Source organism: Hippopotamus amphibius, chromosome X, assembly GCF_030028045.1.
Source record: "Hippopotamus amphibius kiboko isolate mHipAmp2 chromosome X, mHipAmp2.hap2, whole genome shotgun sequence".
NCBI lineage: Eukaryota > Metazoa > Chordata > Mammalia > Artiodactyla > Hippopotamidae > Hippopotamus > Hippopotamus amphibius.
Genome location: NC_080203.1, coordinates 128647569 through 128661306, shown reverse-complemented (window position 1 = coordinate 128661306; position 13738 = coordinate 128647569). Strand labels below are relative to the sequence as shown.

General features: G+C 39.6%; 1 protein-coding gene across 9 annotated transcripts in view; it reads right to left on the bottom strand.

Moving 5' to 3' along the window:
* MID1 (midline 1) overlaps positions 1-13738 on the bottom strand; it is a 371359-nt gene that overhangs the window by 46022 nt on the left and 311599 nt on the right. For all 9 annotated transcript variants that reach the window (XR_009050264.1, XM_057718033.1, XM_057718040.1 and 6 more), the window contains one exon: positions 5601-5708. Coding sequence is in view for 8 of the 9 variants with exons in the window: in XM_057718033.1 (XP_057574016.1) it covers positions 5601-5708 (108 nt within the window). In the remaining variant the exon portion in view is untranslated. The remainder of the gene's footprint in view (positions 1-5600; positions 5709-13738) is intronic.

Here is a 13738-nt window from a genome sequence, read left to right as displayed (position 1 = left end):
ATGAAATTTATCCCCTACTACTGAAGAAATAAGTCAGTTCTTTCCCGGGGAATCTCAGAGCTTGAGAGCCTTCAATGAGTTTAAAGGCTGTTGAGCTATTTATTTCAAGAAGGTGCAATGGTCTGAGAGCAGGAATTACCAGTATGTACTAATGTGTAACATCATCATCTGATTGGTGACCTCCCCAGTTGGAGGATTTGCGGTGAGTTTGTTTCCTCCAGGTCGAATGGCATTGTGACTGGCACCAGAGACAGATGGAGGCAAAGTTACGAGGTGGATGAAATTCACCTTTGTGGGCTCTGTGATTCTGCCTCCAGCTGTTCTTCCTCCAGCTCCCCGCTTCTAAGTGCTGGTCAGAGGGCCCCACTAGCTCTTCTCCGGACTGTCTTCAGACTTCCCAGCCTCCAGCCTGGGCATCAAGTCCATACTTGCCCTCCCTGCCCAGCATCTCCAATTTCCAGGGTGTTGGCACCCAGGCTGTTCTTTTCTTTAAAACGTATCTCTGACACCCCAATGCCCTGGCCAGGGACTTAGTCACTGTGAATTCCCGGGTTTGGGATGAACTAGTCCTTGGTCATGTACCAAAGTAGTAACTCAATGGAAAGCTGAACTGGGCCCTCATCTTTTTTTTTTTTTTTTAATTTAAATTTTAATTTTTTGGCTGCACTGTGTGGCATGTGGGATCTTTTTGCTGTGTTGGGTCTTCATTGCTGCCAGTGGGCTTTTTCTAGTTGGGGAGATCAGGGGCTACTCTTTGTTGTGGTGCACAGACTCCTCATTGTGGTGGCTTCTCTTGTTGCGGAGCACGGGCTCTAGAGCGCAGGCTCAGTAGTTGTGGCGCAAAGGCTTAGCTGATCCGTGGCATGTGGGATCTTCCCAGCCCAGGGATCGAACCCATGTCCCCTGCATTGGCAGGTGGATTCTTAGCCACTGCACCACCCGGGAAGTCCCTGGGTCCCCATCTTTTCAGTCTTTCCCAAGTAACACTGCCTTCTGAGATTATGTCCCTGAGCAAATGTGCACTTTAAAAAAGTGATACATCTCAAGCATATGGACAATTTCTAAAGTCATATGATCAACTCTCCCATACATAGTACCCGCTTTAGCAAATCTCATTATTTTCATATTAGCATCTGATTTTTCAAAAGGAAGTAAAATATTATTGATGTCATTGAAGCCTTTGTGCGTCCCTCCCTAATTTCATTCATGCCCCTCTCCAGAGGAAAACACCCTCTTGATGACTCTCAAGCATGTTGATGTATATATATATGCCTCAATATTGTATGGGATTGTTTTGTAGTTCATCCAAGTTTATATTTCTCATTCCTTACGAATCATTGTAAAAGTTGCTTCTATTTTTGTGATTTGTCCGTATGAATACGTATCACCCTAGTTCACTACTTTTAATTTCTGAAGCCTGTTCCATTGTATAAATGTACAATTTACTTGTCTTATAAACAGCTTTACTGAGATATGATTGATAAGTAAGAAACTGCACGTATTTCAAGTGCAAATCCAATTCGTTTTCAAATATGTGTAAACCCATGAAACAGTCCCCACATTCAAGGTAATGAACATATAAATCACACCCCCAATTCTCCTCCTGCCCCTCTGTAATTCATCCCGCCCACCCCTGTCACTCATCCCTAAGCTCTCGCTGATTTGTTTTCTGTCACTATAGCTTATTAGAAAATGTTGTTTCTAGAATTCTGTATGAATATACTTGTGCAGTATATACTATTTTCTGCCTGGCTTCTTTCGCCCACCATAATTATGTTGTGATTCATGTTGTCGCATGTGTCAAGAGTTCATTCCTTGCTGAACAGTACTGCATTGTATGGTAATGCCACAAATGGTTTCTCTAGTCATCTGTTGATAGACTTTGGGTCATTTCCAGTCAGGGGCTACTACCCTTAATATTAACATGAAAATTCACATACAAGTTTCATATAAACATCTGCTTTCATTTTTTTGGTAGAAACCTAGAATGGCTGGATCGAATGGTAAGTGTATGTTTAACTACTGAAGAAAGTGCCAAACAATTTTCTAAGATACACCATTTCCATTCTTGGAAGCAGTGTGTGAGTTACGGCTCCTCCACTGGCATGGTCCATCGTTTTAATTTAAGCATCCTAGCAGGTAAATAGTGGTATCTGAGGTTTTAATTTGCATTTCCTTAATGACTAATGATTTCAAACATCTTTTCATGTGCTTATTTGCCATCCTTATACCTCCTTTGATAAAGTATTCAAGTCTTTTATCCCTTTTGGTGAAGGGGTCATCTATTTCCTTATTAATGAGTTTTGAGAATTAGTTATATATTCTGGATAGAATTACTTTATTAAATAATTTATAAGTATTTTCTCCTAATGTGTGGCTTGTCTTTACATTCTCTTAATAGTGCCTTTTGAGGAGAAGTTGTTACTTTTGGTGAAATACAATATATAATTATCTCTATAGCTTGTAAATATTTCTTTTATGTTTTTGCCATTGTATATAATCTTTGGCCAACCCAAGATCACCGAGATTTCCTTCCATGTTTTCTTTCTTCTAGAATTTTCATAGTTCTTACCCTTTAACATTTAGGTATATGATCCATTTACATTTAATTTTTGTGTGTGAAGTGTTGATCAAGTTTCCTCTTCTTATGTGTAGACAGCCTCTCTTGTGTGGACGCTAAAACTCAGCTTCCAAAATTCCTTTCCCGCTGAGTTTTCTTTGCCATTTCCGTGTATACATTTTTCCCCTCCCAAACTTCTAATTTGTTTTTTTATATCTATTTTTTTCTTATCTCACATCCTTCTTTTGTGGTTTCACAATTTCTTGCTCTTTTAAGACAGAAGTTATTCCTTCATGTACCTCTTTGAACATCTTCTTGATATTTTCACATAAAATTAATTTCATCTGAGGTGAGAAAATGTCTTTGATTTTGTTGGCTGTATTTTTAGAAATTCAAGATTTCTTTATATGCTTTGGCATTGTGGTTTGAGGTTCAGTTTTCAGGGGTAGAAGTCACTCATAATGTTTTTCTCCCTCACCCACCTTGCTTAGCTCACCCTGTCTGGTTTTAAGGCACCTCCACCTCATCCTTGGGGGTCCTCATTCAAGAATCTTGTATTACCTCTGCATTTCTGAGGCTCCTGTGTTGTGTAGGTATCAGAAACAGTGCAGAGCCAGGCTCCAACCCAACTGACTTGCTCCAGACTCCTAGGCCTGAAGTTTGCTAAAAGCTATGACGCTAGGTGGAGGCTGGCAATAGTCTTTTTTCAGTCCCTTTGAATGAACTGAGAAGCCTTACACAGCCCATGGCATTAACCAATGAGCCTGATTTCACCTTCCCATACCATCTGGAGCATTTCTAGCCCTTTTACCCCAACATTTCCAGAATTATTTATCCATAGGAGCTGAAAGTGTAGCTGCTTTGGTCTCTTCCAGACCAAGTCTCAGGAGCCTGTGTCTTAAAAAGCCACCATCATGGCTTTGTCGTTTTCTTCCATTTCTGGCCCCTGGAAATGTTTATCTGGTTTGGGGCCCAGCTGTGTGTCTCTTTGCTTTTCTGTTTTACTATGTTCCCTATCACAGACGTGTGTCCAGGGTAGAGCGCGTGTACCAGAGCGTGAAGCCCATGCATCACCACGGATGGAACTGGGGACACCCCTTCGCTACTTTGATCTAGCTCATGAGAGGAACCCCCATGGTGGGAAGTTAAGTAAGGGAAAGGAGGACCTGCTGGCTAGGAAGCTGTGGTAGAGAGTCACTGCAGGCTGAATATAGGGACCCCAAAGAGGCCCAAATCCTAATCCCAGGAGTTTTAAAAAAATATGTTACCTTCCATGACAAAAGGGACTTTGCAGATATGATTAAGCTCAGGATCTGGAGATGGGGGAGATCCTGGATTATCCGGGTGATCCCAGTGTGATTATAAGGGTCCTCAGGAGAGAGAACCAGGAGAGTCTGTGCCAGAGAAAGAGATCTGAGGATGGGTGCAATGCTCAGAGTGATGTGATGAAGAAGCCACAAGCCAAGGAATGTGGGTGGCTTCTAAAAGCCAGAAAAGAAGTGGATTCTGCCCTAGAGGCCCCAGAAAGAAACAGCACTGCTGAAATCTTGACTTTAGCCCAGTTGTGACTGGTTTTAGACTTCTGCCCTCCAGAAGGTCAGATATTAATAAACCTGTGTTGTTTTAAGCCACCAAGTTTGTGGTGATCTGTTTCAGTAGCAATAAGGAAGTAATATGCCTACTGAGAGCTGATCCTTGCACATGACCACGGAAAGGCGACAAATTACCTTCCATATGCGTATTAATAATTAATTACAGCTGTTTTCAGGCTCGCGTGTGTCTGAGAACCTGGAAGATGTCAGCTATTAAGAGCTATACACATGGTGCATGATGATGGAAGAGGAAATAGATCCTGTACAGATTCCAGGCTGACACTCAGTATAATTTGTATGTGGGGGAAAGTAGCTGTTCAACACATCTGACTCTGCCCTTGGCCGGGGAAGAATTTTATATTAATTTGATAATCTACGGGCACAGCTTCAAGAACTATTTGATTTGACTTCAACTTTTCTGATCACCATCACAATCTACATGTATTTTTCAATCTATACAGACGAAGCCGTCGAAAACATTATGCAATATTAGAAGTACCTTTAACGTTCTGAAGAGAGAAGAGCACATACATTAGCTGTTGTAATCTCTGTGTACTACTTAATACTTGCCAGCTGGATTTAATTGCACATGTTTCATTATAGTTATGAGCAGTAACAACAGAAATTCATGAATTGATAGGATCTGGAATGAATGTTTCTATTTTTAAATATTTACAAAATTGTCTTTTGAGGGTGGCAGAGAAATGGGAAATAAAGTAGATCATAAGTATTTCAATAAAAATATGACTAATTTAAAAATAGAATAAAGTGATGAATTCTTAAGTTATCAACATTTCTGAATAAATTTTGAATAAATAAGAAGATGGCCATAAAGAATATAACCTAAATGTGTGAACTGCTGTTTGAATATAGTTCACTACAAAACCATAGGAATTTCCAACATACAAACATTAGCAAAGACGTACTACTAATATTGTATATCCACAAAGGGGTATAAGATATAGTGAAACTACGGGAGTTTTGCCACCATGAAATGACACCTGTCTAAATTCCCTCAAAGGCATGAGAAAGTACTTCATAATTTCTGTATATAAAGTCTGATTCATTTAAACATTTAATACTGTGTTAACTGCTAGGATATAGCAATAAATATGAAATGAACTTTTACTCTATGGAACCCACCTTCTCATAGAGAAGAGGATGGAAAACAGTGGCTATAATTGGCCAGAGATCCATGCTGTGCCCTGGACTTGGGTAAGGGAGCAGCTTTTGTGTTACTGGTGTGCATAGAAGACCATAATACAAACAAAGGGTGGAGGAAAAAAACGGCCAACCAAGAGGCTTTGAACTAGGTCTTAAAGACTTAAGAGGAGATTATAGAAAATATAGCAAAAGGGGTCACTCAGTATTTCCTAAGCTATTGAAGTGCATGGGAGTTTATTTTCTCTACATAGAGAATATAAAACCTTCAGCCCTAGACATTGTACCTTCCCTTCTTTGATCTTGGTTCCAATAATCTGTCGTCTTTGCTGAATGATCTCAATAAGAAGATCACACTCCTCCATCAGTTTGGCTTCTTGACGTGATGCATTGACCTATGGGACAGATAAAATGGTGAACATTAATTTGGCGTTTGTTTTCAGTTAAATGTTCTTTTTTCAATGTAGACTAGTATATTTCTGGTAATTGCTGAAAAGATATTTTATTTAAAAAATTTATTGAGGTATAGTTGCTGTACAGTATTCTATAAGTTTCGGTGTACAATACAGTGATTCACAATTTTTAAAGATTATGTTCCATTTATAGTTATTATTAAATATTGGCTATATTCCCTGTGCTGTACAGTATATCCTTGTAGCTTCTCTATTTTATACATAGTAGTTTGTACCTCTTAATCCCCTACCCCATCTTGCCCCTCCCCTCTCCCCAATGGTAGCCACTAGTTTGTTCTCTATATCTGTGATAAAAAGATATTTCAAATGTTAACTCTTCTTCCAATTATGCAGGGATGGCAAATATAGGACTTACATGTCCATTCCCTATCTCGCATCCCTGGAAAACATTTATTATCCAATGATAGCAGTCTTTTTTGTTAAGCCATACTCAACCTCAGGATCCTTCTTTCCTTTCTCTCTTTTTCTTTTTAATATTTACGGCACATGGGATGGTCTTTGTTGCTGCATGCAAGATCTTCATTGCGGCATGCAGGATCTAGTTCCCTGACCAGGGATCGAACCGGGGCCCACTTCATTGGGAGTGCGGAGTGTTAACCACTGGACCACCAGGGAAGTCCCTCAGGATCTTTCTTAACACACCATGTACATAGCTATTACCAATTAATTGAAAATCGACATTTGAAATTTATTTGCAAGTCTTGCTTTTATATTTTGAAGGGAAGTGCAATGTTAGCCTGTTAAACATAAAAAGTTAAAAAAAAAACCCTAATATTATTATTTTATAGAGGATACATTATGATCAATATCTTTTGGACGAATTTTCCAAAAGCAAGATAGCAAGATCAGATTACATTTAACTTTTCTTTTATATACAGACATGAACTTTGTATTTAATCACTATAAAAACATCAAAAAGGAAAGGGATGGTTGATTATTTTATTAATCTCATGACATAATTTTAAATCTTACTTCTGGTATACTTTTGGAAGACAGGGGTCTACAATGAAAGCCTGCCATTCTCCTGGAAAGGTAGATCATTGTAGAATGGCTTGTATTTGAAGATTTTAAGGCTCACTGTATGCAAGGGAGGGTTAAAATTAGCTCATTCTTGGCAACTGGGCTTGGGAAATACTCTGCACATGCTATTTCCTCCACCTCATGACAATTCTGAAATGCTTATTCACAGACAGAGACCCAGAAATCACAGCTGTGGGAAATGGAGATAGCATGCATGAGCTTTATGATTTTAACACAGCACAGGAGAAGCTGCAGTGTTACAAAGAACGACAATAGCATTGATTACTCCAGTATAGCTCAGGGAGGAGACATGGCCCAGTCATTAGGCCCTTTTGATTAGGGATATTTTATTTAACTGGAGTAATTTCAATCTTTATGAATGAGATAAACCGGAAGTGGGGTCAGGAGTTCAGAATAAAAATTCATTGACAGCTGTTCAGAGAAATCATTTCCTATTTCCAGAGGCCAGGATGCCTTGAGTTTTATTCCTGATCATTGTAAGACAGGGCAGAGAGACAACTCAAGATACCTTGTTATTGAGAAGACGATGGTACTGGCCATTTACCGCAAACTATGAGATCATGTCCTATGTCAGATTAGCACACAGACATATTTGCTACATATTTAATACACAAAAGAAAGAATTAAGAATGCACTGATGGACAAGCACACAACATGGAACTCAGGCTAATGTTTCAAGGAAGTTAATCACTGGGCTCAATTTCTCTTACCATTTCTTTTCTGTCATCATGTCTAGTTCCCCTTGAGGCTTCTCAAATAAGTTTAGCTATCTATGCAAATATTTACTTGAAACCCCACTGCTCTCAGGAAATTTCTCGTCATTTCTTTCGACTTCAAACTGAATTTAGTAACTAACTACAACCGAGCTGTGCAAAGGATGGGATCATATTGAAACCATGGGCCCATTATGATGGAGAAAGTGAAATTTCTAGAAAATAGCACCTTACACTTGAAAAGTATCTCCTCGAATGAGCCCTAAGAGCTAAGTTGTACTTGAACATACAGTCAAGGTAAATCCAATCAGATTCAAGCTCCATAAAGGTAGGGATCTTTGGCTGTTGTATGAGAGGAGGCATCTATCCCAAGCATCGGGCGCCATCTCTGGCACGGAATAGGCATTCAAAAACTATTTGTTGAGTGAACAGATAGTGAAAATGACCTTCCAACAAGAGACAGGGTAAAATAGAAGGAAGCAAGTAGCTATCATGATATATATATTTTTTTAATTTTATTTATTTATTATTTGGGGGGGGGTACACCAAGTTCAATCATCTGTTTTTATACACATGTCCCCATATTCCCTCCCTCCCGCTATCATGATATATTGCGAGCACTCAATATGCAGGTATTGGATTTACTGGTTTTCTAGGACTGTGTAGACACAAAAATATGTCTTAAGGACTTTTTTTAAGGGGGGAGGGTGTTTATTTTTTTTTACAGCCTTATTATACTTATACCTCACATATTATAAAATTCACCCATTTAAAGTGTACAGTTTGTGGGTTTGAGTGTATTCAGCGTTCTATAATTATCATCACAATCTAATTTTAGAAAACTTTCAATATCCCTTAGAGAATTCTCATACCCATTTGCAGTAACTCCACATTCTCTCTACCCACCCCATTTCAAGGCTTCGGTAACCACTGATCTTTTTTCTGTCTTTTTATGGATTTGCCTGTTCTGGACATTTCATGTAAATGGAATCAAACTATATGTGATCCTCTTTGGCTTCTTTCACTTAGCATAATGTTTTCAAGATTTCTCCATGTCAAAGCATGTGTCAGTACTTCATTCTTTTTTATGCCAAATATTATTCCATTTAAGCAATATACTACATTTTGTTTATCCATTCTCTAGTAGATGGACATTTGGGTTGCTTCTATTTTTTGGTTACTATAAACAATATTGCTATGGACATTCATGTATAAATTTTTCGTGTCCACACATGTATTCATTCTTCTTGAGTACAGAAGTAGAATTGCTGGGTCACATATCAACTCTGTGTTTAACTTTTTGAGGAACTGCCAAACTGTTTTCCAAAGGGGCCGCATCATTTTATATTCCGACGAGAAGTATGTAAGGCTTCCAATTTCTCCACAGCCTTGTCAACACTTGATACTGTCTTTTTTGTTTCACTCATCCTAGTGGGTGTGGAGTGGCATCTCACTGTGGTTTTGATTTGCATTTCCCTGATGGCTAATGATGTTGAGCATCTGTTCATGTGCTTATTGGCCATTTGTGTACCTAATTTAGAGAGATGACTATTCAGATCCTTTGCTCATTGTGTAATTGGGCCATTTGTCTGACACAGTTGAATTGTATGATTTCTTTATATATTCTGGATACAAGCCCCTTATTAGCTACGTGATTTGCAAATATTTTCTCCCATTCTGTGGGCTCTCTTTTCATTTTCTTGATGGTGACTTTTGAAGCACAAAAGTTTTTAATTTTGATGAAGTCTAGTTTATCTATTGTTCTACTGTCACCTGTGCTTTTGGTGTCATAGCTAAGAAACCTAATCCAAGGTCGTGAAGATTTATGCCTCAGTTTTCCTCTAGTTTTATCTCTTACACTTATGTCTATGGGCCATTTTAAATTCACTTTTGTGTATGATGATGAGAAGTAGGGGTCCAACTTCATCCTTATATTTATGGATATCCAGTTGCCTAAGCACCATTTATTGAAAAGACTATTCTTTCTTCCACTGAAGTGTCTTAGCACTTGGCCAAAAATCAATTGACCATATTGTGAGGTCTTAGGTTTTGATGTTGCTGCTAATATATTCTCTGCTGAAAGACTTTCTGGTTTTGACTAAACCTAGTGAGACTCTGCTAGTAACTCTAAAGGAGGTGCCATGAAATGTGGTATGGAGTACTAGCTCTGCTTGTAGGATGCTATTGAGAAAGTCAAGGAGTATCTCCATTTCTAAGTTTTCCTATTTCGTAAAATGAAGAGAATATAATCTGCTCTCTCAGTCAAGTGGGATTACTGTGGTAAACACAATACCACAATATATGAGGAAATACATTATGAAGCCATAGACAAATCTAAGGTAGTATTGTCTGCCCTGAGAAGTAGTTTTGTTAAGAGACTATGATTTAGTTTGGGATCTATTTCACTCTCAAAATCATTGCAATTTGAGTTACTCTATGGTGGGAAGAGTGTCTCAGTTGCCATCATAACATGGGGTTCAATTTAATCCAAATTCTGACTATTTGATATTTACGAAGAATAGGCCTGTTTTACCAAAAAAGTGGACTGAAATCTACTTTGTTGAGCCAGATATGTTTTGAGAAAGCTGATACCACAACCACCATCGTCCCAAAATATAAATTCACAGAAATTTGGAAATATGATCTGTTAATTTTAGGCCAAGTATTTTCCTTAGATCTTTCAAAGAATACAGAGTTGACTTTCCTTTGAAACCGGGAAAGTCGAATCTCTTTTTCTACTTTGATGAAGCTTCCAAACTTTTGTAACTACCATTCTTATATTCCAAAAGGTACAATAAAATGAGTTGAATGCTATTCTATATTTCTAAAATCCTTCCACTACAAAGAAGTTTTCCACAGTTGCGCTGTTTCATGTGTCACTTTAAGAAAAAGTTAATGATTTGATTGGACTTCATTTCTTATATGGGCTATTAATTCAAATATGGCAAGATTTATTGGTTACTTGCAGTCTGTTCAGGTGTTTCTAGTTCCTGGTTTTGGTTTGGAAGCTGGCAGCTCCTGGTTATGATTTTAGCTTTTATTTCTGATTCACATCTTTTGATTCAGAAACCATGAACGCTGATGGAAGTGCTTTGAGTAGGGCCAATCTATGAATTCAAGAAACAACCCCCAAACCTTCTTTCACAGACCTACACTTCTACCTTTGTGTCTTAAGTCTCATTCTTGGTCCCCTAACCTAAAGACAAGGGGGATAGAGAGCATTAGGAATGATGGCCAGTGGTAGCAACTGTTGTATACCACCTCTGGACCACATGTAAATGGGGAGCTTATCCTATAGAGCTCGTCACATCGCAGGAAAAAATATAGCTTAAAACTGGGCCCTCTTCCTTCCCATTTCAGGCTCCTCACTGCTACTTTTTTTCCCTCACCTCCACTGCACTCATGAGTAAGTACCACATCAGCCCCTCATGAGGAGAAATTCGGTTACTCTCACCTCATCTCTGTGTTGGCCTCAGGCATGTGCTCACCATGTATCTTCTCTACATCTGGAGTTACAACTTCCTTTCCTTTTTGGCCACGCCACGCAGCTTGTGGGATGTTAGCTCCCTGCCCAGGGACAGAACCCGGGCCTTTGCCAGTGACGTGTGGAGTCCGAACCACTGGACCACCAGGGAAGTCCCCATAGCTTCCTTTCTTGTCGTGAAAAGTGTCATCCTCCCCACCATTGTCTTCTAGTCTTTAGTACTAACTTTGTCTCTTTGCAAAATACTCTAAGTTAAATTCTTCGAAGGTTAGATCTAATCTAATCTCAGTTTTCAGAATTTATTTCTTCTTTCAGGAGTTATCGCCCTATCTTTTTTAAGGCCCTAACGAACACCTTTTCGGAGGTTCAAAGTGCCACAGCCGATGTCATGCAAGCTCAAGCCATGACTGCTCTCAGAAGACACGTGCAGCCTTCACTTTGAAAGAGCTACATACCACTGCTGATCCATTCACCTCCCCATTCATTTATTCAAATAATAGCAACTGGGTTCCCACAGTGTATCAGCCAGCATCCCAAGTGCTGCGCATCCAGTGGAACCCAAGGGACACAAAGTTCCCATTATCGCAGTTTACATGGAAGCGGAGGGCAACAGGTTGAACGAGCCAAGAAATAAACAACAATTTCAGATTGTGACGTGTGAAATCACAGAGGGTGATGTGGTCGAACACGGCTGAGAGGAGGGTCTTTTTTAATAGTGGTCATGATCAGACAAGAATTCTCTGACAAGTCTCTCGAGGGATGAAAAGGAACCAGCCAAAAGATGTGGGAAGGGTGTCTGCAGGCACACCTGATGCTGCTTTTAACAGGCAACCTCCTCGCAAATGATACGGTGTGTACTCATTATTCGCAGATTCTGTATTTGCGAGTTTGCCTACTCACTAACATTTAAAAATTCATTTGTGACCTCCAAATCAATACTTGTGGCCTTTTCACATCCATCTGACAGGCTCAGAGCATGAAAAAAAAAAATTAGCCAGCACCAAGCTGAGGTTGAATAAGGACATACTCCGCCGCCTTCTTTCAGCTCTCATAGAACCAGAGGATGGAGACAACAGAGGTGGCACAGAATCAAGCGAGAAGTGCCAGCTCTGCGGCCAGTTGGATGGGATGTGAGTCCCCGCTCTGGCATCTGTTATTGGGGCCACCTCAGGCAAATCACTTGACACTTCAAAACCTCCTTTTCTTGTTTATAAAATAAAGGAAATACAATCAACCATCAAAAAACATAAGGATGACTTATTTTTAGGATTTAAGACTATAATCTATGTGAGGCGCGCGTGTGTGTGTTTCCCTGAAGAGCCATGGTTCATTATGAGCCAGTGCTCCTGGTGACTTTATGGAGCATAACTACTGTGAATAATGAGAATGGATTGTATTCATCTTCTATCTAGTGTGTCTACAACTGTCCTAACTATTTCGGGGGCAGGAAGGGTAAAACGGGGAGGGAAATTATGTAAGACACGGAAGAAGCGAGTCTTGCTTGTGGAGAGTTGCTAACCCACTGTCTCCTATTCCTAGAATAATTCTGCAGCTTCTCTTTGACAGGCTCAGACTTTCTGATCCTTTACAGCCCAGTGAAACAGAAATCAGCAAGTTGAATAATGAAGTGAGGCCAATACTCCTGTCTCACCCTTGTCGCCCTGAGAGCTAATTCAGCACAGGGCCACCGGCCGCATTCATGCTTGGATCAGCTACCAAGAGTCAGCCACAGTCCATGTAAGTTGCCATTGGGTGCACAGTTTATCTGCCTTTTCTAGAAACGCAGTTACATGTACACAATCCCCAGGTTAGTTAATGATCACGTAAATGGGTTGGCTATTTTCTCCAGAGTACTTGGTTAGCCAGGTCCAGTAAAAAGTCCCCCTGCTAACTTGTATGGTATAATAGTATTACAGTATTTCACAGAAGGGGTGGGGTGAAACAGACAATTTATTATTTTGTTCTTGTCATATATGTATAAACATTAAAGGGATTTAATTACATACACACACTAAAAATCGGACTACATGCCTGTGAAATGTTCCTTAGCAGTCTGTAAGCAGTTTCTAAGCATTTCTAAAAACTTGCTCTTTTAATTTGACTTATATTCCATTGCAAAATGCAATGTTCAGTGCAGGGTATAAACACCATCAGATTTCAGACACGTGTGGCCTTCACATCTTTAGAAATATTTTATAGAACTCTTATAAGGTAACATCAATGGGGAAAAATATCTGGCCACTTGGCGCAGGTGAAATTGGACTAATATGTATGTTAAAAATATCTGTTTTTTTTTTCAGAGTAAAACCTTTAAATTCCTCTTGTGAAAGGGATATGCTGACTTGATAGATCACTTCCTATTCATACCCAATGTGAACAATGAAGTAAAGCTCAGGAGAGGATGACCCCAATGTGCTAGAGAAAGGAAACTATTTCAGGGTGTTGAGGAAACAGGGGTGCTGGCGTCGCACAATTCCACAGGCCACCATTCACTTTGAAAGCATGAGAATGGTGCCCGTGCCAACCTGTGCAGCCCGGGAGGACCCCTACCGTGCTGGCCCGCCATTAGTATACTCTTCATAATTCTACCCCTTTGGTTTAAGACTCTAAACCTTGCTATCGGCTGGAATCACTACCAATGAGATTTGGGGATTTAAAAGACAAATGTCTACATCACAAATTTGCCTAGAATTGGTCCTCCTGGCAAAAGCAAA